Source organism: Pyxicephalus adspersus, chromosome 12 (assembly GCF_032062135.1).
Source record: "Pyxicephalus adspersus chromosome 12, UCB_Pads_2.0, whole genome shotgun sequence".
Classification (NCBI taxonomy): Eukaryota; Metazoa; Chordata; class Amphibia; order Anura; family Pyxicephalidae; genus Pyxicephalus; species Pyxicephalus adspersus.
Window position 1 is genome coordinate 5,270,359 of NC_092869.1, and position 24,487 is coordinate 5,294,845.

General features: G+C 39.2%; 2 protein-coding genes across 4 annotated transcripts in view; one reads left to right on the forward strand and one right to left on the reverse strand.

The window, feature by feature from the left end:
* The first annotated feature begins 262 nt into the window (after window positions 1-262).
* Window positions 263-5,155, forward strand: HAPLN2 (hyaluronan and proteoglycan link protein 2). The gene is made up of 5 exons (XM_072428125.1): window positions 263-363; window positions 1,631-1,984; window positions 3,151-3,267; window positions 3,357-3,539; window positions 3,917-5,155. Exons 1-5 carry the CDS (start codon window positions 282-284, stop codon window positions 4,198-4,200), a joined length of 1,020 nt encoding a protein of 339 aa, XP_072284226.1. The 5' UTR covers window positions 263-281; the 3' UTR covers window positions 4,201-5,155.
* Window positions 5,156-5,992: 837 nt separating this feature from the next.
* The window catches only part of BCAN (brevican), a 40,889-nt gene continuing 22,394 nt past the window's right edge, over window positions 5,993-24,487 (reverse strand). The window contains exons 3-15 of one of the 3 annotated variants that reach the window (XR_011922983.1): window positions 24,051-24,437; window positions 20,393-20,567; window positions 19,695-19,822; window positions 18,537-18,830; window positions 17,731-18,120; window positions 14,544-15,734; window positions 11,865-11,975; window positions 10,773-10,931; window positions 9,803-9,885; window positions 8,771-8,915; window positions 8,411-8,593; window positions 6,983-7,727; window positions 5,993-6,917 (exon numbers count right to left, since the gene is read on the reverse strand). Coding sequence is in view for 2 of the 3 variants with exons in the window: in XM_072428079.1 (XP_072284180.1) it covers window positions 7,717-7,727; window positions 8,411-8,593; window positions 8,771-8,915; window positions 9,803-9,885; window positions 10,773-10,931; window positions 11,865-11,975; window positions 14,544-15,734; window positions 17,731-18,120; window positions 18,537-18,830; window positions 19,695-19,822; window positions 20,393-20,567; window positions 24,051-24,437 (3,257 nt within the window). In the remaining variant the exon portion in view is untranslated. Of the gene's footprint in view, window positions 7,728-8,410; window positions 8,594-8,770; window positions 8,916-9,802; window positions 9,886-10,772; window positions 10,932-11,864; window positions 11,976-14,543; window positions 15,735-17,730; window positions 18,121-18,536; window positions 18,831-19,694; window positions 19,823-20,392; window positions 20,568-24,050; window positions 24,438-24,487 lie in introns of all 3 variants that reach the window. The other 2 variants (XM_072428080.1, XM_072428079.1) reach the window with 2 other exon arrangements.

Consider the following 24,487-nt stretch of genomic DNA (forward strand, 5'->3'; position numbering starts at 1 on the left):
AGGTTGGTATGTTGGTATGTTGTGCCCACTTAATAATGAATAGTGAGATTAACTGCTTTATAAATAGACCCCATTGTATTTACAATTATCATTGCCTAATCTGTTAGGATCTTTGGATGAAAATCTGGACGGTTTATTTATGTGGGGGAGTTAAATGTCATCTGTACTGTTATCATGGAAAATCAGTGTAAATTCTTAGCTCATCGGAGAGTTTTTGGACTAGCTGAGTCAAGATTCTTTCTTATGTCTCCTACACAGATCGTTGCGTGTTCATTCCAAAAATGAAGGGACTCGTGCTTCTTCTTCTTTTGCCTTTTTCTATCGAGGAGGCCGCAGTCTATCGTAGTGCCAACCGGAATCAAGGTCTCATATTGGGGTTTACAAAAATCAATTATAATTTAAAAAAAACTTTTGCTGCATTATGCACCAGAAGAAAAGTCACAAGCTGGGCCGTCCTTCCTGATCCTACAACTTACCATTTGTCCCTGAGACAACCATTATCTCAATGTTCCTTAACCATGGTTCCATGGATCTCTAGGGTTCCTCCAGAGGTTCCTAGGGGTTCCTTAAACCATGAGCAGTTTTGACCTCTCACGTCAGCTATCACTGACACCAATGATCTTTTTGGCTATCTGTATAGATGGCATTCTCTCCATTGACCAGCATTGTTAGAGACATTCTTCCCATTGACCACCACACTAATGTATTGTGAGCTGTGGATATAGTAATTATAGGAGGGGTTCCCTGAAGACCTGAAAATTATTTCAAGGGATCCCCCAATGTTAAAAAGGTTGAGAGAGGCTGTGTTATATTAATGAACCAATAGGTTGCAGAAAGTGTGCCATCTCCTCCTGACTTTTGAGGCTTCTGGTTTGCTTGACCAGTGAAGGTGTGTTCAGCCATCCAAGAGTAAGATCCATGATTTGCAGGGAACACCATTTCACTTTAAGCTTGATAACACAATTATTATAAATATTATCATTGTTATTATTATTATTATTATTATTATTAATAATAATAAACTGTTTTTAGTTAGTGCCAACATATTACACAGCACTGTACATTAAATAGGAGTTGCATATGACAGACAGATACAGACAGTGACACATGAGGAGGAGAGGACCCTGCCCCGAAGAGCTTACAATCTAGGAGGTGGGAGAAGTATCACAATAGGAGGGGGATATGGAGTGGTGGGAAATAGTGATGGTTTAAAGGGGCAGAAGAAGACAGGTAGGCAGGTTTGATAAGATGGGTTTTGAGAGTTCTTTTAATTGTGCAGAATATAGAAGCAAGCCAAATAGGACGAGGAAGACCATTCCGGAGAGTCGGGGCAGCTCTAGAAAAGTCTTGTATGCGTGCGTGTGATGAGGTTATGAGTGAGGAAGTCATTAGTAGGTCATTGGAGGAGCGGAGAGAGCGGCTAGGGGGAGTATTTTCCTATCAAGTCAGAAAGGTAAGTGAGACAAGAACTGTGGAGGGATTTGATGGCAAAGCACAGGAGCTTGAATTTGATTCTGAAATGGAAGCCAATGAAGAGAACTACAAAGAGATGCAGCAGAATGGGAGTTGTGGGAAGGATGGATGAGTCAGGTTTACAGCTTTCAAATTTTTTACTCCCTCTATTATGCAGATCACACTCCCGGAACTCATTACCTCCTGGATCCCATTCACAATGTGGTTCAAAGCACCAGAGGTGCCAACGTCACGCTACCTTGTATCTTGAGACAGAGGCCCAGGAACTACAAGGTGAAATGGAGCAAGATCAACCCTATAGACCCCATGGAGAACCTCATCATCATCACCAATGGCAAGTATCACAAAAATTACGACAAGCTGAAGGGACGGGCCAGGATGAGAAGAAGCCACCGACTTGACGCCTCCCTGGTCATCACCAACGTAACGCTGGAGGATGAGGGTCGGTACAAGTGTGAGCTGGTGAATGGCCTGGAGGACCAAAGTCTCACTTTGTCTTTAGAGCTGGAAGGTAATTTTAATCTGATTTAAAGAGGTCCATTAACCAACCTCAGGTCTGGAGGTGTCCACCAATTACATACAAAAGTGTGTTCAACTTCTTTGGGACTTTAGCCTACTATACCCCAAATAGGGATGAGCGAGAACACCTCTGGCATTCTTATGAAAATGTTCTCGAACTTCCGATGGTTCAGCGAAATTTCGGCGAACCGATTTTGCGAAACCATCGGAAGATCAAGGGAAATATAACAGGAGGATTCACAGGGGATTCACAGGATTCCCTGGGAATCTTCCTGTTTGTGATCCCCGGGGCACTAGAGGTAATTAACCTCTAGTGTCGGGGATCGCAAGCTGTTCTCAATGAATGCGGCCATGGCTGCATTCATTGAGAAGATCCCCCAGCACTAGAGGTTAATTTACCTCTAGTGCCGGGGGATCGCAGTGGAACTGCAGAAGAACTCCCAATGGAGAAACTCCATTGAGAGTTCTTCTGCAGTTCCACTGCGATCCCCAGAGACTGGAGGTTAAATAACCTCTAGTGCCCCAGGATCGCAGTGGATTCTCAGAACTGCAATTATTTTTGCAGCACTGGGAATCCTGTTAGTGATGCCCGGCACTAGAGGTTCAATGGGGACAAGTATCCCTATTCAAAATCTCTAGTTGCTCCCTGATTGGCTGAGGAAAGCTCCAGCACTGGCAGCATTCATTGATTAGCGCAGCCCGTGATCTTTTTTTTTTCGCAATCTTTTTTTTAAAAACTCGCTCATCCCTAACCCCCAATAAGGCATTAAAGTTCTCTAACCCGGATTCTTCAAAGCACAAATAAATTGGGGGGAACCATATCAAGAATGAGATTGGTCCTCATTGCCCTACAATGTAAAACCATGGTTGGTGAAGGTTAGCCCAATCCAAGGTGGAGCTGTTCATTTTGATTGGCCATTTTGTAAAGGGAAAGCCCAGCTAACCTTTTATACCGTCATCATTCTTAACAGCCCATGTGTTTTCTAGCTGGCAGAGTGGTCATAAAATTTCTATAGGCCATAAAATGTTGTTGGACCACTTCACACCCTCAAGGCAAACACCAGATGTTGGGCAGTTGATGCCATGAAAATGAACAAAGCAGATGGAAGTATATAACGTCAAATAATATCTGATGGAATGCTCTTTCCTGTATTTCAGGAGTAGTGTTCCCATACCAGTCCAGAGAGGGGCGGTATCGGTTTAATTACATTGAAGCACGGCAAGCTTGCGAGGAACAAGATGGAAGACTGGCAACTTACTCCCAACTTTACCAAGGTGTCTGTTTTTTCTGGGTTACAGAATTTTAATATTATAGTACAACCTGAGAAAGTAATACCTGATGTAATATCCCTTGCTATTGTCAGAATGGACAGATGGCCTTGACTGGTGCAACGCTGGGTGGCTCCTTGAGGGTGGGGTTCACTACCCAATTATTGTGCCGCGTGATCCGTGTGGTGGGGATCTTCCTCCTGGCATAAGAAGCTATGGCCCCCGAGACCAACTGAAGGACAAATTTGATGCCTTCTGCTTCACATCAGCTCTAAAGGGTATGACGATGAATTATGATTTTAAACAGAAATATTTTTTATGTTTTTTATGTCATGATGATGATAGGAGTGCCTATTTATTATAATCAGCTGGTTGGCTAAATCATGAATTGTGTATTCTCTATTGATTATTACATATGTTTTATTTATTTTTTGTCTAAATTGCATATTACTGGCCAGTGTAGACTCCTGAATATTTAAAAATGACCACAAGAGGGCAATGCAGCACAGCCAGTGTTACATGTGAAGCTCCAATAGGTTTTTATGTTCTGAAAAACTTTTACTCCTTTTTTTTTGTTAAACTTTTATTCGACTTCCCTATCTTAAACTTTGCTTATACATACTTGATACTTAGTATGCATATTTTTTTTTTTCAGGTCGTGTTTTCTTTGTCAATGGCCCAATGAACTACACAGAAGCTCTAAACACTTGCTTGGCTCTCAAGGCTCAGATAGCCAAGGTTGGCCATCTATATGCCGCATGGAGGTTTTTTGGTTTGGATCACTGCGATGGAGGCTGGTTGGCGGACACCAGTGTCCGTTTTCCCATCATTGATCCTCGAGAGAAGTGCGGAGGTCTCCCCGACCCTGGAGTGAGAAGCTTTGGTTTTCCCAATCAGAAAGAACGACTTTATGGGGTGTATTGTTATGCCCCTGTTTAGGGAGTATGGACTACATACCAATCAAAGAAGAGCACCTGTATTCTTGTTTTATTTGATCAGTTCTGAAAGCTGGACTTCAGACAAACAGCCGAATACACTGAAATCAATATATAGAGGAGCTGATGTATTTGCCAAAGCATTTCTCATTGCATTTTGCTGGGTTGGTGACCGTACTTACTTTTTTCTGCCATTTAGCAAAAAAGTTTAGTCACCAACCAGGCCCAGCCTGTGACTGGACAATGAAGGAGAGGCAGCACATGGAGAAGGTCCTCAATTTGCAGTCTCCTTCCTTTACGGATGGTTGAACTGTTGATTGACAATACTGTGCCGAACAATAGTCTAGCTCTGATTGGCTCCTAGTGTTGCCCCTCCCTCAATTTACAGGTTTTACAGAACAGGTTCATGTATATGTATATTTAACTTTCTTTTTATTTTTTTATTTTTATTTTTTATTAATACATAACATAATTAAATAGTGAGTGACCTTAAAGAGGACTCTCCACTTCTTTCCATGGAAGGTCCACTTCTGATGGCCTGATCTCCTCCCCTTCTCAAATCACTTATGTGAAAAATGTACCTGTACGATTGGAATCATACTCACCCTACTACATCTCCTGCAATGCTGGGTGTAAAGTTACTATCCATATGGCCTGAGACATATGAAGTGCAGGGTTGATGAAGAAAGTACGGTACATTACACAGGAATCTACCCGATAGGTTGGTGACCCATTGTTGAAGATGGGTGAGGTAAGCACAAATGTAACTTTGTACAGGTGCATTTTCACCTATAGTAACTTGAGAAAGGGAGGCCGCATAAGTATAAGATCCACTATATTCTTTAATAAAGAACTCATACTTAGAATGGCGTGTAATGTTCAGTAAAACCAGCTCAAAGATAAATTTGGTGTCGTGCACTTGGCTTCAATGTGTTTTTGGTATCACCAAGTAAACCTTGTGACAATTAGAAAACTGTGTTGCATATTACATACTCTGGAACACTACGTTCTGTACACTGTGCTGCATACTATATATTTTGGAACATGGTGTTCTCTACATTATGCTACATATTACATGCTACAGAGCATTGCATTCTGTACACTATGCTGCATATTATAAATCCTGTAGACTGTGCTGCATATTACATACTCTGGATCACTGCATTCCATAATCCATGCTGCATATTAAACAGATGGAGCATTGCATTCTATACAATGTGCTGCATATTACATACTCTGAAACATGGCTTTTGGTAGATTGTGCTACATATTACATAATCTAGAGCACTGTTTTCTCTACAATGTGCTGCATATCTCATATTTTCAGACGATGTATACAAAATATGGTGCTTAATTCCTTTCCCACTATGCAAAGATGGAGAGGGCAGCACAATGAAGTTGGGCCAACAAATAGCATAGTATGCAAACCCTGGCAATTCCTGTAAAAGCTTGGCCCTGCCCCTACAACCTCTCTATTAAACTATTGGCCTCCCATCACATTAAACCCAATGAGACTCAGTAAGTAAGTTCCCAGGTTCCATGTATGACTTCTATAGGACAAGTTGATGTAATATGACTTCAACTCACCATGTTTTCCAAAAAAGATGATCAGATCTGCAAATTGTCCATGGGCCACCCATGACCTATGCAGGTTGTATATATTAGATTAATTTAGGTTTTAATATTTCAGTACAGTGTTTACAATAGATTATCGTATCCTGTGTTTTTTTCTATTCCTAAGGCAGCAACTCTAAGTGCCCAAAACCTTTTGTTTGGTTAAAAATGCACTCACATAGTTTTGTATAATTGGGTTTATTTCTTTATTTTACAGACTTCTGTAAAAGAAATGGTTCAAGTGTCAGAAGATTTAAAATATACTGCTCACCTTACTAATAATGTTATTCCCATGATGCACTGCACAAACAGATATGTAAAAACATATAACGTACAACATAGCACTTATACAAAACTGACAGAGGACATCATACCAAGTGAGCAAGTGCACCTGTCTAGAGAAGGCAGACATGAGTGGGGGCTGAGGAAAGAAAGTATTTGGAGGAGGGCAGACTATCATTCATGAAGGCACAGTGTATATATTTATATATTGCATGCATTTTCATTATTTGTCAAACGCAGCCACTTTGGAACCAGTGTTCCATTGGAATTGGTTAGTTTGGAATGGGTTGACATAACCCTTGTGTGGTAAGGCACAGGCAGCTAATTAGGTTGGGTATGGACAAACCTACAAAGGAAGGTAACCTAAATGTACCAATGAACAGCAGGATTTGCCTAAAATACTAAAAGCAACCATTTGGAAAGTGGAGGAGTATTCAAAATAGCTGGTTCAATGAGAACCCATGACTAAGGCAAAGTCTTCATTTTGGGACATTTCTATGGACGCTCTTCTAAAAGGCTATTAAATAACAATTTAAGGTGTTTCCAGAAAAGGATAACAGGTAATACTACAGCATAGAAAGACAATGTTCTCCTCCAACCATGTGGTAACAGTTTGGTGAAGACCACCATGCTCAACCATGACTGAATCACTAACCACAGATATGAAAGGACCACTTTGGTGTGGAGGAACTTGGGTGGCCTTGACCTCAGCTCTACTGAACACCTCCTTTAATTCATTGTGATCCAGATCTTCTCATACAACATCAGTACCTAACCTCACAAATGTTCTTTTGGTGGAATGGGCACAGATTCCTATAGATACACCTAAACATCCTATGGGAAGTCTTGCTAGATCAGTGAGGACTGGGCACAGATTCCTACAGATACACCCTAACATCGTATGGGAAGTCTTCCAAGGAGAGTCATGACTGGTATAGCCAAGGATGATGGCAGGTCTAAATCAAAGTTCCATAAGCTACCCACCTCTAAATAGCAATGTTTATTGGGTTATTCATAACCTACCTAACACCAATAGAGGTCCCTCCAAAATTTTGCCTGTTGCCATGCTTTCTCAAGATGTTCCTAATCATGCCTGTCTATGTCATTGCCCGTTTGCTAAAGCTCATGACTGTTAGTCGGTAAACCAGCCCTTTTCATGTATCAGAAATGGTCAAGGTGGCCTGGTTGCCACTTATATAACCACTGGCTCATTTGCAGTCTTACGACTAAGAATTAGAACATGTGTAGTCAAACATTGGTGGCAATATGAAATAGTAGAAAGAAATAGAATAAGTGCTTTACAAGTTTCCCTATGTCTAGTAATAGCCACAAAATATTCTGTCTTCATTACCCAAAAACCAGTTTAAATAAGTGTTCAAGAGGTGCAATGTATCAAGTCTTCTTCATTGATGGACTTTCCATGACCTTTTAGGAAAAGGGTTGAAGGTACTCTGAGGATAAGTGGTCTTATCTAATAAAACATAACACTTCTCTGAGTGGCATATTTGTTGAACAAGGCCTGTCTTTGCTGCAGCAATGGGCCCAGAATAACATTAATGTCCATTGGATTTCAGAGTAAAAATTCCTAACAAAGAGACAACTGGAGTCTTCAAAAGTGGTCACTTCATTGTAGAGCTGTGGAAGGAAGAATAGAAAGAATAGAAATCAAGACAGGAGAGCTACAGACACAAAAATGTAAACAGGACCAACACTGAGAGCCAGTTCTACCCTTCTTATAGTGCCAACTGCTGTCGGTGTAACAATAGAAGGTTGCTTACATGTGAGTGACTCAAGAGCACAGTGTGGTTCCGTCACTGAGCAGTCCACATGGGGTCCAAGTAGGATGGAGATAGGGATGGGGGAAGCAGAATATCATCTTCAATGTGTTACATAATATGGGTGAGCCCATAACCACAAATTCAGGGATAGTAATGGAGAGGTGAAGGATGAAATCATGAAGGACATGGTGGGTGGGGTCAAAATTTGAAAATCCTGCCTAAATTTCTGCATTAAAGGTTGACAATTGGAATATTTAATCTATAATCCCCATGATCTCACTTCCTCCAAACTCTTCAAGGACACCATTATGACGTGTGCACACCTTACAGTTACTGGAATTTTATTCATGGTGGACCCCATGTAATGACCCATCCACTAGGGCAGGATTAAAGCATAGAGGACACTTTTATGGGGCTGTAGCATGCTAAATAAAGGGCTATCCTATCAACTGTGGATTTAAAGACTCCTTTAGAAGAGCAGATTGATCAAAAATAATGGAGAGAAGGAGTCCCATGATTGGTTGGTTTGGTTCTACTTACATGGTAGACAGCTTATCTGTGGGTCTTCCCACATTCCATCTGACCGACACCTGATGATTGGAGAATTGCGCTGAATGAAACCCTCATCACAGCGATATCCCACCACTGAGTTGATCTGGTATCGAGTTTTGGGTCGACCATAGGTAGACGCGTTGGCCACCTCTGGTGGAGATCCACAGGTCACTAGAGAACACACAGCCAGGACACACTGTTAGTAAACCTTAGATGTGGGTGAAGAAATAGAGGATTGTGGATGTTATATAATATGCATGTGGTATGAAAGACATTAAACATTGGCCACAGGTAATATAAATATGACTACCAATGTATTTTACAAGCAATTGTCATAAACTCTCTTACCCAGGCCCATTTTACAGGTGTATGGGAGGTGGTAGTTACAAGGCACGTCACTCCACTGACCACCATCGTGCCATCCAGTTACCACGCAGTCCTCACCAGAAAGAAAGTAGCTGTCAGGCTGCCCTTGGTTCCAGTTCTCAAAGAGCTAAAACAGAAATCATTACAAACCAGGGTTCGGTAATTTAGAGAAGCCTAACAACTTGATTCAACAGTGACACCTTCTGTCTCTTACTAAATACTAGTGTTGGTCGAATATCTCAAAATTTGATTTGATGGCTATTCGATCGAATAGGCCAGTTTTGTTTGGGTGATTGAACGATGAATTTGAACACCTTTAAAGTCAATTGGGGGAAAATTCGGGTTATTTTGTGGGACTTTGTAGAGCTTCTACAGCCTCCAAAACCTTTAAAAAGATTCATATCAAAAAGATACATATTACTATTATGCACCCCTGTACCTATTCCCCATGGTTAGACATCTGAGAGTCACCTTGTTAAAGGGGCTTCCGGATCCCAAATAAGTCACTGACTTTTTTGGGATCTGGAAGCCACCTTTAACAAGGTGACTCCCAGATGTCCAACCATGAGGAATAAGTACAGGGGTACATATTGTTATCTAGGGACACCTTGGCAAAGGGGGCTTCCAAAATTCAGAGGGCCGAATTTGCGCCGTCGAATCCCGTGTTTTTTGGGTAGGGTCTATCCAAAACGTCCATATTCAAGTCAAATATAAGGACAACCTGAATTCGAACTACTAAATACTACTCTCCATCTGCAACCATGTCTATCAAAGCTTTTATATTTTAGATAACATATCGGTCCAGACTACAACCACTGTCTGCCACGGACAAGAGAGAAAATATATAGCAGGTAAAACAACATCCTTATATGAATTTCATCCGTGTATAAAACTGACTCCTTGTAGTTCAGCTATACAGGATCTTCTGGAAAACTCATTCCAGGCTTGGCTTACTTTGTATATTGATTTTTTTTAATATCACTTATGTTTTAGTTCAAGTTGCCAGCATCTTACCACAGTGTTCCCATCTGACCACTGGAAGTCTCCCTCTATGGTCCGGTCATTCAGCCCCGTCCACTGGTAGTCCTTGTACTGGTCTAGGAGAACATTGAAAATTATTGTCATTACTTTTACTCTTTATTATTGTCTAAGTTGTTAATAAAAATACTATTTTCCCCTTGTATTCATTTATTCTTTTCTCAGTGTTCTTTTAGCCAATTCCTGTTTATATGCACTTGCTGCATGTCCCGCGTCAGTTATCATAGCAGATCATTCCTGTGCAATGTAAACACAGCCCCCTGTAGTCTCTATCCGGATGACAACACCAAAGCACAGTTAGGAGAGAGCAAGTACAAACAAAGAATTCCATGGCAGGAATCCTCATGTATATGCTGTACACATAAAACTTATCAAATATTGTATGTACTGTATATTCAATAGTAATGCCAGTGTATGCATGGACCAACATTTATAGTTGAGAGGAACATTTGTGAGATGTTGTTGCTGACCTCCATCCGAAAACGTCAGTTGTCTAATTGTTACTTACCCAAATTAAATATCCAGCCAGTGAAGGGGAGCACAAAGAAGCAACAGTTTGGCCAGAACTAAGTGTTGTTAATGAGTAGTCCACCTATAAATTGATGGTGGAGTTGGATGGTTAGAGTAACCCAATGGCTTCTGCTGGGCCTTGAGTCACACCACCAGGGTGATCTCCCTATCACCATTCCTGGTTCTATTCTAGACTACCTCAGGGTTCTGGGTGTCCATTCCCACCCTAGGATGTTCCCATTCTTACTAGTATATACCATATGATAGAAAACAAATTGAAAATGAGAAGATTGAGATAATTTAGTGCTGCTAATTTTTAATGATGGGCCATACCTCTACTTTAATTGTCCCCCATTCTAGCCAGAAAAGTTCTGGACTTTAGATACAGTTTATAATTTTAACTTCACAGTTAGATGTTCTGGCCTTCACCACTTACTGTTGACAAACTCTTGTTCTTCGGGAGTTACAATGCTGACAAGATGGCCGCCGAAGTCTCTGCAGTAAGTTTCTGCCTCTTCCCAGCTCTTCCTGGCATAGAAATGCTTGTAGCAGAATCCCTGGAATGAGTCCCACTCATCTGGACACTTTTCTACATCTATCCGGAGACAGACATTCAGCAATAAGAATGGTGTTGACAATGAGGTATAGAGGGGTTCTGATCAACCACTGACGAAAGGGCGAGGGATAATGTTCAGTATGTGAAATGCTAGAAATACCTGTCAGAGATGACTAATATTGGTCAGAAACCATGGACATTACATAGGTGTGGCCAGAGACATGCCACAGAAAACAATATAGAACAGTTCTTTTTAGCCAGGGTTTCATGGAACCCTACAGTTTCTCTAGAGGTTGCCAAGGGTTCCGGGAGCAATGAGCAATTTGTACCTCTCTGGTCAATTAGTACTGATGTGGCACTGACCACCACACCAATGTACTGTGAACTGTGAATTTAGTAATTATAGAAAGGGTTCCCTGAAGACCTGAAAGTTATTTCAAGGGATGCCCCATGTTAAAAAAAGGTTAAAAAAAAAAAGACTGACTTTTAACTGTTGGGTTGCAAGGGCAGCACAACAACTACTAAAAGTGATGCAGGTCTGGGATCCAGAGATGTAGATAGATTATTGTTGGGGTATGTCAAGGAAATCCCATGGAGTATAATTATGTACCTATAATATAGTAAAATAACAGAGGAGGGCCTATAGCATAAAAGAAAAGGAGTCCATGGTATAAAATGTTTTTACCATGCACTGCAAAAAATCAAAAAATCTGCATAAAGTAAGCAACCTAAAAAAGGTAAGGTAGGTTGAGTAGTTTTTGCAATCCTAAAATGTGTGAAATTGAATGACTATCCAGCTAAAAGTATATTTTTCAGGGTGGGAGATCCACGATATCTGCAGGGGTGTTGTAAGACCCCATTGCCATTCCTTTTAACAATATTATCATGTGCTGTCCTTGTGTTTGCCACTGGTGTAAAATGTTTATTATGAAATACCTGCAGGTAACATTGGTGTGTTGCTTTGTGACTTACTTATTTCACAGACTTTTCCAAAATAGCCTGGCAAACACAAACAGTGAAAGTCGCCATCGTCTTCTTCAATGCAGGTCCCTCCGTTCTCACAGGGGTTGGGGTAGCAGACATCTACAACACAAGGTACAAAGGGAAGCTGCAGGTGTGCCCAAAATTGAGGGGTACAGTATATTGAGTGTTATTATCTACATTAAGCAAAGTTAAATCAAAGGATATTTTCTGTGTCAGTTTCCAGAGCAGGTTTGAATTTTCCAGATGTAATTCGGGTATAAAGGATAAAAACTATGTTGAGCATGTGACCTCAAGAGATGCTAGCTTTGATAAATAAAAATGCAAACTTTCAAAATGATTTGAATATTTTTATCAGCTCTGCTAAAAATTAGGCTTTTTTGAATAACCTAATTATTAAACAAACAAACAACAACAAACAAGAAGCTTTAGGCTTAAAAATCCTAAGATACCTTTAATACATGAGGAAATGAGGAAAAATGATTGCCATAGCTTCATATAAAGTTGAGACCTTCCACCCCTTTCCCTCAATTCCAATTTGTAGAAAGTTTTATCAAAAACCTTTAAATTATATTGGCCTGGCAGAAAATGTGAACATGTGAATAAATCCCCAGATCAATCATTCCCAACCAGGGCTCCATGGATCCTCAGAGATCCTCTGCATTTTGCCAGGGGTACCCCAAACTGTGAGTAATTGACCTCCTAATTGATGATGCCTGCAGAGTTCTGGGGCCAACGGCACTTGGTAGACCCAGCTGTATGACTCTAATAATGTTTTTGTTGTCTACAGAGGTGGTATTCCAGCCACCACTGTAGGGTCTTTCTTTCCACTGGATATCAATTTAAACCTAATTAGAGTAGGTTGAGAAAGGCTACTCTGGATATTGATCATGTGATCCCAAATAAAGGCACATGGGGGACTGAGTTTCAAGCAAAGCAAAAAAAAATAGATGCCTGAGACAAAGTTTGACCATCACATAGCCAAAATTAAAAAAAATGTAAGTGTTTAGTCACATTATGGGCCATCATGAAAGCTCATAATTAACTATTAACTATTATTTTTGGCCAGATTAGGATAAAGAAAAAGTTTTTTTTTAACTTTTTGTGACAGAACCACAAGAGGAAGAGAGATAAGATCTCTCCAAATCAGTCGTAGTTGACTCTTCCTGTTCTGGTGGCAGCTGTAAAATTTTGGGTTTTTCATCACTTTTTATTCCTGTGACCATGGTCACCAGGACAGAGGAAGGGAATCTCCCCAGCGGGGACGAAGACAGCATCAAAAATTTGGTTCTAAGGTTTCCACACTCTTTCTAAATCTAAAATAAAGTTGAACTAGGCTTGCCGGTAAAAACCCATGTTCTTTAAAAGTTTGAAAACCCAATATCATGTCTCCAATAATATGGCCAAAAAGGTCCCAAACACCTTAAACATTCATTGACTTAAAAGGATTTGGTTACCTAAGCATCCTGAGCCACTACCACTGTTACACCATTCATTTAAACATGAACTCTTAGAATTATTGTTTGCTTTTTTTCATGGTATTTGCATGGGTTGATGTGATTTAGGTATATTGGACCTCATTACTAACAATATGCTATCAAATAGCAGAAGCTATGTGAAGCACATGTGAACATATGGCGGCCAATTAAGTTGTAATCAATCAAGCTGACCAATCAAGTTGTACTTTGCCTTTTTTATCCTATGTTAAAGACATTTTGTTATTTATTATAAGTGATCATATTATAGTCTTGTATTAATGTTTTATTTCAGTCACTAATGATTCATTACTTTATGCTATAAAATCAAGGGAACCTTCAAAGTCACCTCCAATCTGAGCTATTTTGTAGACCTTGAATAAAGAACACAAGACACATAATAAAGGCACTGATGAAGCTCCATATTCTGTATCATATAATTAAATGTTGTAAATTAAAGCAGGATGAGTGCAAAGCTCGAGTAGTCACCTAAAAGAGTCAACTAAAAGATGACACCTGACTGGTATGTATTAGACAGTATGCCAAAATGTTTTTTGTTTTGTTGTTGTTGTTATTTATACCAGCCACAAAACCATTGCTTGCTTTGTTGATTTCAATTAGCTTCACAATTATTGCTTGTTTGACTTCTTTAGACATTTTCCCTAATAAAAGCTAGCCTTTAAATGGTTGTAAAACTTTGTTCCGAATGCTTACAACATTTGACATTTGTCTCCTAAACTGTTGACGTTTAACATTTTTAACACTATTTCAGTTATAGAATAATTGTTAACATGCATAAGAGATGTTTGAGGAACAGTCTTGGTTAGAGGTTGGATAGTGAAAGAATCAGACACAAATAGATAAGACACAAAGAAAAAAGAGGGAAATGAAAGAAAGCTTAGACCTAAAACCACTGCTTTAATTCTAAAAATCATTTAATCTGCTTTATTTTTTTTCATGGAAACAATTGTTAAAATACTTCACAGAAGTAAAAAAAAAAAAAAAAAAACGTGCTCTTGAATGGTCAGACTGGTTGGTTTGGCACTGGCCAAGCTGCAGATTATAGGTGTTATCCCAGATTGGAATGAGAAAGTGAAGAGGAAAGCACAGGTAGAGAGGAAGAGTATTCATTGCAAGCCTTTGAAGGAGAGGACCGTTGACAGAACAACGGCTGTGTAGACATGAAGAATGTTACCTGAAAAGTTCACTGAGGATCCAACAATGGCCTTTTCTGTTGGGACAGCGGGCAAGGGACCAGTAGAATCCAGGGAGCTCATGGTTGGTGAAAAGGTCTTCTCCAAAAAATGGCTTGTGGAATTCCTTTGACTGTTGGGCGGTGAAGTAAAACCTATATGATCGGGAGAGACTAGATCTACATGACTCTCTAGTGTTGCCATTAATGATGTTGGAAAAGGGCTGTTCTCTGGAATATGTGAGTATACACCAACATCGTTAATGGTTGATGGACCAGGGGACACATTAGGGCTTATCAAGTGAGACATTTGGGCTGTAGAGGACTCATCTTCCTCGGGTAAATTTTGTCCTGAAAATACAGTGTTTGATACGTTGTTTAGAATTTCTTGGTGTTCACTTTCATTTCTTTCCACTTTTTGAGTATTATTGATATCAGAAATGGAACCTCCATCCAAAGTGAGCCATGTGGAAACTGGAACTTCTCCACTTCCTTCTTCCCAAGACAATTTAGGGCTACTAAAACTTTGAGGCCCAGAAGAAAAAGACAGAGGTGTTGTAAGGACAAGGCTTGATTGAAACATTTGTGAACTTTTTGTAGGATCTATGGTCCCACTTCCATGGTCTCCAGAGGACATTTCTTCACCAGAACTTATGAAATTTTTTGGGTTTTGTGGTTCTCCTGTAAATATCAACTGATTTTCATGTCCGGATGCCTCAAAATCATCTTGAGGTGGATAGCTAGTAGATATTGGCTGAGTGACTGGGGTGTCTAGAGAAGAGTTAAGGGGCTCAACATCAACATTCACGCTTGGTAATGGTTTATCGACACCACTATACTCTACATCACTATCTAAAATAGAAGCAGTAGTTGGGACAAAATGGCTAAAACTCTTATCTGATATTGTCATGTTAAAGACATCTCCTGGATTAGCTCCCTCCTCAGTATGTACATCCGAAACATTTTCTGGGTTTGGTAATTGTGTTGGGTTGGGAAATCCAGCATTTGAAATGTGGCTTGCTGATTCCGACACAGTAACTCCAAGTTCCTGTGTCGAGTCAGTAAAGTTGTCATAATCATTGTCTGCAAGTACATTCACAAATGATACATCTAAGATGGAGTCACCTGCAGTTGGAAGAGCTTCTCCTTCCAATGTTGCTTGGGTGGACCCCGGGACAAAGCCAGGTGTATCTCCTGCAAAAAAAATGAAACACATTATCTAAAATGTAGTTCAAAAACAAATTTAGAGTCAATTTTATTTCAAAATTTAGTAGACGCTTGTTGGAAGTGACCAAAATCGATATGAATATGACTTGTATGTAAAGACAATTCTGCTTTCTTGGAAACAAGCTATAAACATCATTATCCAGCTCATTATCCTCCTCTGAAACACTGTTGGTAAGATATCTGCTGTTTTTACGTTCTCTGTTTTCCAGGATCTGCATGCCTACTGTTAGTAGCTAGAAAACACATAATGAACACCCAAAATCTCCTTAGCAGACAGGAACAGTCAGCAACTTTATGGTAGGGGGATCTCCCTGTCAAAGAATCCAAGTCATATAAGGATTTAAAACAAAAATGACTTTAAAGACACAGATCATAGATGCATGATATTTTGGCTTTCTTCCTCGACAAGCACCCCTGTCTGGTACCATACTTGTATGTCTAACTTTAAATATTGGCTCTCCAACCACAATCTCTATTTACAAGTTATATTTGGCACCTTATAATTTCTTTCAAACTAAGTATAATCATGTTTTTGTATACCTTTTATTACCACAGATTTAAAAACCCTTCCTCCCCTCTGGGTTTATTTAATTTCCTACTCTTAGGAATAAGAAACCTTCCTTTTTTCATTGGACCATCCACTTACCTTTCTTGTTTTGATCCAAAACCAAATTGGACTTTCTAATTAAGGAATATGTAAGTGAAGATTTTGTCTTTTGCTCTCCCTTTCTCCTTCTATATCACTATATCTCACAGTATAAATAACTTCAAATATAATTCCTATATTGACACTCTTGTAATCTATTAAGATAGAATCTAAATGAAACCCCTTTATATTTTTGGTGTAATTTTAACAAGCGATATGCAAAGGTTTGAACTATTCTCAAAAAGTTATTTCTAATAAGAAAGTCTACTTGAACTCTCCTATTGATTCTTATAAATCCATCACTAGCTATGATATTTTCACACACACTATGTTTGACTGTGAACATGTGACACATTTACTAAGGCTAATGTATACTATCTATTTATATAAGTGGATAGCTACTGACATTTCAAATGTTTGTCATGTACTATAATGATTACTATTCACTATTCTTTGACAGATTATATATATATATATATATACCCCCCATTCTTTTTTGGTTATATACTTACTAACAATGTTATTATATGTACTTATTGAGTATATTTTTCTGCTATATATATAGACACTGCAAATGAACTTCTGTACACCTGTGTTATACGTAAAACACCCCTGAAGAAGCCCATACCGGGCGAAACGCGTCCGATATTTTGATTCACGTATAAGATACATACATAAAGTATTTAGAATTTGTTGAATCCGCTCAGAAGTTGAATGTCTAGTGCCCCTTCAGAGCCAAATTGGTATCAACCAAAATTCAAGTTCGAGGTCATACCAAACTGTATGAAAATATTGTACTGTAAAACTTGACTTTATTATAAATACAATTACAAATACAATAAAAATTTGCCTTAAGAAACCCTACTTTCTCTCCACTTTAAATAATCTTAGGGTTGGCAATTGGGCTGGAATCATATAATTTACTGAATTTTCACCAGATAAAGATACATATGTTTGTTCTTTTTTAACTTTAAATAAAAACCTAGGTGCTGATGCCTTTCCCTAAATAGATAGTTACATAGTAGGTTAAGTTGAAAAAAGACATAAGTCCATCAAGTTCAACCACTAGAGAAATAAACATATCCCAGATATAAAACCCTATAAGACATAGTTTGTCCAGAGGAAGACAAAAAAAAACCCCGGTACAATTTGCTTCAACAGGGGAAAAAAATTCCTTCCTGATTCCTGCTGAGTTATAAAGATTGTGAGCCAATGTATCAGCTGTAGGCCCACAACTTGGGTACTCAACCCACAATGTACAAGTAGCCTTCTGAATGATCATTAAGAACCAATACATTTATTACTTGCTTGAATTACCTTGAGAATGTCTTAACATAGGAGTGGTTTTGCTATACATTGTTGTAGACTCTTCGCTATCATCAGAATGGTCTTCGTAAGGAGGAAAGCTTGCAACACCAGGAGAAAGGTCTTCACCACCAATACTGTTTTCATCTACAAGAGCTGTCGGTTCTGGTGGTAACTCTTGAAAGTCTTGGACAGTAGAAATTTTTGCTATATCTGTAGGCTTAGTTGCTTCAGCCTTGTTTAGTGGGATGGTATCTACAAAACCCTGGGCTTCATTTTCAGCTTTCACTTCTGGCAACTTCAGCTCTTCAAAGCTTTCAGTAACAGTTATGACTCCTTGGACTTGCTCAGCTGGAGGTGAGGTGCTTGCACCATTGTTTTCTGTTGGAACAGAACTTTGGCCTAAAAGACAGGTTTTTATAGTACTGTTGAGCATTTTTTCATCATGTATGATATCATAAAATGTCACTACATGACCTAATATATTATAATAATGACCTAATTTAATAAAGCTCTACAAGACTGGAAAATGACAGGCTACTCTAGGGTTGCTTGATCACCAAGGTTTTCCCATGATAGTCTAACTTCTCCAGTCTTTGAGAGCTTTATTAAATCAGGCCAACCATTTAAAGCTAAATTCTGGGCACATATAAAACTATAGAGCAGATGTACATTTATTATTACATCATTCATTTTGACTTTTATGTCTATAGATTACATGAACAGCTTCATAACTGTGGACACAATAACACAGGACCGCAAACCTAAACATGAAAAGAAGACCAACTACCATCTCTTAGATCTGTCAAGACACTTACCTCTAAAACAGTAGACGTCATATCTGGACTGGGGGTCTGGGAAGCCTGTCTGGTTGCGGAACTGAAAAACCGTTTTGACCCCAGGTGAGTTCCCTCCACACTTTTCTCTTGGTATGACAATGGGATACCGGACACTTCCATCAGCAAGCCAGCCAGGATTGCATTGATCGACTCCTTCATTCCATGCAGCGTAAAGTTGACCAGTGTTTGCGATTTCAGCTCCCACTGTCTTGCAATAGTCACTGGCCTCACTTAAAGTGAATTTGTTTGGTGAAGAACCTAGAAAAACCTCACCTAAACAAAAGAAGCAAAGAAAATTAACAAGGGAATTTTTCTTTTAGGACACCATCTTTTATAGTGGGGAAACTTTCCCAGTCAACTGAGGTAAAAGTTTTGATGGACAATATAAAGACTATCTCACAAAAACAACCTATATATGACTATTGGATTCCATTAGATCTCTTGTATACAATATAGACAGGCAACCTAAAGGAAGGTAGCTCTTTTAATTCTAGTTTTAATTCTAGTGAGCCTGCCCTCTACCCTTTCTAGAATTGCATTGAGATTCTTATCTCATATATGAAGATGAATTTGGTGTCCTGTTCAGCAGACCTGTCCTTATTGAGAATTTTCCGCTTTACAAAATGCATCTAAAACCATTTCTGATGGAGTTGGGAAAGGTAGGACATTCCACCAGTTTGTCTTTGCTGTCTGTGCCACCGCTGGAGAAAAGTTGCCCTCTGTATCTGTCCTATTAGCCTTTTTAAGCAGTTGTCAATGGGTCAAAAACAGTAGGTAATCCTGCTCAATGCTTCCAATAAGGACACTTTGTTCTAGTGGGAAGGCTTCTCCTACTTTGGAGAGATTAGGACCTTTCCTGTTGTGTCCTGAGATATGAAGTAAAGGAAATCTCCCCGACTGGATAGCATAAAATATTGTGACTTTGAATATACTTTGAGGGGTCTTTTTCAAGGCAGTGAATCTAACAATTAGCAAACATTTTTGGTGGAGAATTAGTTATCATTTAGAAAGAGTTCCGCACAGTTTGTAAGCCACGTAAAAAAAAAGAATAATGGTGGAACATTTCTCTGTAGTTTATGCAAAACAGTTGTACATTTGATGTGAATCAAGCCAAGTAGGCAAGGTCAACAGAATTACCATTAAGTTCCTCCACGTAGCAATAGACATCATACATGTCATCAGGATCCAGGACTCCATAGTTCCTCACTCCAGGAAATCCATCCATATCTCCATAGCAGCCCTCCCGGGGTCTCTGGATGGGGTACCTGCAGAAGAAAGGGACCAGTAAGGGTAGACCTTGGATACTTATCCATGTGGCACTCACCAGACCTTTAATAAATGTTATAGATAATTGTAAGAATCTGGAAATTTTAGAATTTTGTTGTTAGCATCATATTACTTGGGTATGGTGTGGATTCAAGCTTTGGTAACTCATGAAAACATTAATTTGGGTTTCTGTTTAAAAAATTTCAAAGAGCACGTAACCAAATCAATTGTAAAGTATGTCTTTAGGCAAACTGTTTTTAATTTCAGATAGAGAAGACTAGACCATCTCTGCCCATAGTCATCAAGAAAGAAAGGGAAAGGTTTATCAAAAACTTTAAATACCAAAAGGTAAAATCTTCCATTGAGGACGACTGTTTTGGAGACAATTCTTGAAAATGGGAATTTCCCTCATTTTTTGGGAGGTCTTCTAACCTTTTGTTTCATCTGTGGTACAGGATGTGAATGAATAATTTACCCAATGGCTTGGAGACAGCGTTTATTCCTTCCGTATCCTATCTAGAACCAAGAAAAGATTGTAGCTATGCATACAGTGTAATACATTTTCTAACCTGACAGTTTGGTCAGAGATCCAGCCAGCATCGCATTGTTCATATCCACTATTGTAGGCGGACAAAAGTTGGTCTGCTGTAGCTATGTTCGCCTTAATCCTGATGCAGGCTTCTTGGGCCATGGGGAAAGTATAGGTATAACGTGAGGTTCCCTCTCGATACAGGAACACAACACCTAAAGAAAGGACATAGACAGATAAGTTAAATTACTAAAAGCCATTGTCACCAGACCTCTACTGGCTGTCCAGCTGCCAATAAATTTTCCAGAATAGCAGTCAAGCATGGTAGTGGAGAGAACTGTAAAATATAGATCAAAGGGAACCGCAACATGTTAACATGATGAATGATGGAATGGAAAAGAAAATTATATTGTTGCCATAGTAATGCCAAATTTATTTGTATATACCCCTCTTAAAATGGCATTTTACAGTACTTGGAAGGAATATAGGAGAAAAGAACTGAATGAGTCATTTCCAACATGAAATGCTACTTGCAATGAAATAATTACAAGTTCACTCAATCCTACTGTCTAGGACCTGTTTCAAAAATCTCAGTCAGCTTTGTGTTGCCGAGGTGCCCAGGATTATTGAACTGAAAAAATAAGCCAGGAGATTTCACATCATGCCCTGACAAAAGTTTTGTGACACACCTTTTATGAAGACAGGCAGTATGGCTACAAAAGGTATTATATGGTGTTTAAATACAATAAAGGGCTTGGCATCTTCTGACTAATTCCTCCATACATTAATGCTGGCTACCTCTCCAAGACGATGCCAATTGGGATTTTTGAGATACCATTACAATTTCATCAACCATCCCATAAAATATCCACTAAGAGGGATGATGGTTTGGTTCCCCCGTGGGGCCTGATTTTTGATTTTTTCAAAGGCTGGAGAAGAAACCCCTTAATGGGAGAACATGGGTAATCCAGCAAACCTTGAATGAAACCTTGAGTGCGGGATTAAAAGCATTTGCCAACTAATAGTAAATTACAGCCATTCCAGGTTTGCTGGATCACTAGGTCCTCCCATGATAGTCTATCTTCTCCAGTCTTGGAGAGCTTTCATAAAGCAGGCTCATTGTGACCACCATCAAAGATAAAGGTTTGTCTATAGATAGACATATTCTCTAGAAATACAAGATCAGGTTGAAGACCGAACCAATGGTTTACTACAATCCACCAACCCATGTAAATAATCTGCTCAAATTGACTACTGCCATATAAGTGTTACAATACATTGTATGAGGTTTTCTTCTTCTTTTTCTTTGATTCTTAAAAAGTTTTTTACCTTTATTTAGAGAAGTGTTTCTCACCTAGGGTTCCGCTGAACCTTAGGGTTCCTCCAAAGCTTGCTAGAGGTTTTGTTTAGGGGCAATTTGTGCCTCTCAGGTCAGTTTAAGTGACACCAGTGATCATTTTGGCTATCTGTAAGGATGACATTCTTCCCAATGGCTAACAATGTAAGTGGCACTGACCACACTGGGATTATGGTTTAGTGTTTAATATAATGGACTGTGGATATATTAATTATATCAAGGGTTCCCTGAAGACCCGAAAGTTATTTCAAGGGTTCCACCATGTTGAAAAGATCAAGAAACACTAATTTAGAGATGTTTTATCAGTTGAGGGGGCCATACTTAACGATGTTGTCTACCTGTTAAGGTATGCAATACCAATAAAGCTGACAATAATAATACAAAAAACAAAACCAAACAGAATTTAGGATAATAATTTGCCTCACTGTGATGAGTTCTAAAGTGGAACTCACCTTTCTTTAAATTACCTCAACTATTCCGATCCAAAGGACATAAAAGGGGGTACTGGATTATTAAATATTGGCATTGGGTATAATAAACATACATTTTCAGAACCTGCAAGTAACAATCTCTAGTCTGCTTTTGTACCGAAAATTCAACCTCAAATAAAAGATCAGATGTTAAAGTTCTTTCACTGATTCACATGAGATTTAGCTCCTTTCAGAATGATGACGTACAATATTGGCTGTGCCATATGGTAATGCATTTCTTCCAGAAAAGTGTCTAAAAATAGACATTTTTATTTTGCTTTGAAAATATTGTCCTGCAGGTGCACATATTGCTGCTCATTGTTTTATGAAGTGAGCATGAACTCTCGGCCCTATAAAGAAAATTTGTCCTTCAGGGTTACTGGCCCTTAAAATGGAAACAGATTCATTGATATTACTGCATAGATTGTCATTAAAATGTCAATGTCAGTGCTTTACAATTAATCTAGAAATAATTCCCTGTGTAAGTTTCATATTTTGAAAGTATGCAAAGCTTAAAGTTTTTTCCTTCTTTTAGGAGAGGGTAGGAAATTATACGAATCCTTTTAAGGTTATTGTCATTGTAAGGGTAGGTTCAGACCTGCTTAAGAATTGGGAAATCCTGCACAGCTCATGCCGGCTGACTCCTTTCCAGCTGCTTGTTAACTCAAACTGCAGCGTTGTTTCTTAAAGGGTTCTGGTACCAGTACCACTCACTGCCCTTACCTATTCATTTTCTATCGGGGTGCCATAGGGAGAGGCTTCCTGTAACATTTCCCCGAGGAATTGGTTCATTGGCATGAGGAAGCAGCAACCGCACCTGACAGTTGTGGCCAGTCTGAACATTTAGAGAAAGTTTTCCCTTACTTCTTGTGCTGATGACAACATTTTACAATACAGCAAGTGAGGGAAACCCACAGACCACACACACAGCCCCAGATAGCAGTAAAAACCCAACAGTAAATCCAACAGTAAAAACCTAATTCTTCCCTATTCTGTCAACATTTTTCTTTTTTTTTAAAAAAAAAAGATTTTTGATCCACAAACGCGTTAAAGCGGAACTATCACAAAAGAAAAGACACTTACCTTTACAGATGGAAGGCCATTGATCCCTCCCCTATCCTAGTCAAGTTGGTCCCGTGCCATCTCGTTTTCCTACTTTGCGGGCTTCCCATTTAGTCTTTACCACGACTACGACCATTTACCATGACAGTAAAGATAGAAGGGGGATGGATCTACCCTTAAAGTGTGTTATCTACCCTTAAAGTCTTAATTAAATAAAAGAAACACAAGTTTTACCTTATCTAAAATAAAGTCGAAAATGTGATGATAGGTCCACTTCAAGGTTTTCCTACATTTGCCTTATCACATACCTGAAAAAGCAATAGGCAAGGATGTTTCTCATGTGGGCTCAATGTAACCTCCAAGAGGCCTGGCTTTTGGTCAATGAGTTGGGTGAGTCAGATGAAAGAAAAGGAAAAGGCTCTTAAAGCTCCCGGAAGGAGCTCTTGGACGAACCTTGGTGGCCATGGTCCTGAGAACAGGCGTAGGCATCACCAGGGCCATGTCCCTAATCCTCACTCAACCAAAATGGTAAAAAAATTGCCCCTACACTAGTAATGCCAACTTTTGATAAAAGAGAGGCACTTATGACTAAGCGTGACTGAAGCTGAATCATATCAGAGCAGAAGGTTCATAGTGCGAACTTTGTATGTGGATTGTCAGTAAAAAAAAATTTATCGAAAAGTGATTCCCTTTTAATTTATAACAACAGAAACAAAAACTGATGATCACAATTACCTAAATATGTAAAAAGTATTTTTTATTAAATACTGTAAATTGTATTCAATGATAATGTATTTGATGCCGCTTACCTTTGACCTTCACCTCCAACATGCCATAGTCATCTTCAATACCATGCTGGACATGGCACTTGTAAATTCCAGAATCATTGCTCATCAATTCTTTGAGAACCAACGTGACATCATACCCCGAGGTTGTGTAGTATGGGAGAGAGGCCCTCAATCTATACCCTTCGTTGATCTTGACTTTGTGGCCCCGAGCTACCAATATTTCTACTTCTTTACCATTGGAAATGAAGGTCCATTTCACCCGAGGTGTGGCCAGCACAGCCCGGCGGCCCACAGTCACCTCTTCCGCCGGTGACTGGTATGTGATGTGGCACGGGATGGTCAATGTGCCTGACAACACTGCTTTCGTTGAAGAGTTTCCAATCCTTACCCTTAAGCTCTTGTAATCATCTGGAAAGGGGAAAAAACATTAATGAAAAGCCAGGCTTAGGTAGGCACAA

What these genes read in the sequence shown, in the direction of transcription:
- HAPLN2 (XM_072428125.1), top strand. Translation starts at nt 282, where the DNA reads ATGAAGGGACTCGTGCTTCTTCTTCTTTTGCCTTTTTCTATCGAGGAG. An exon ending in TAGTGCCAACCGGAATCAAG is followed by an intron (nt 364 to 1,630) that starts GTCTCATATTGG and finishes TCTATTATGCAG; the next exon opens with ATCACACTCCCGGAACTCAT. An exon ending in TTACTCCCAACTTTACCAAG is followed by an intron (nt 3,268 to 3,356) that starts GTGTCTGTTTTT and finishes TGCTATTGTCAG; the next exon opens with AATGGACAGATGGCCTTGAC.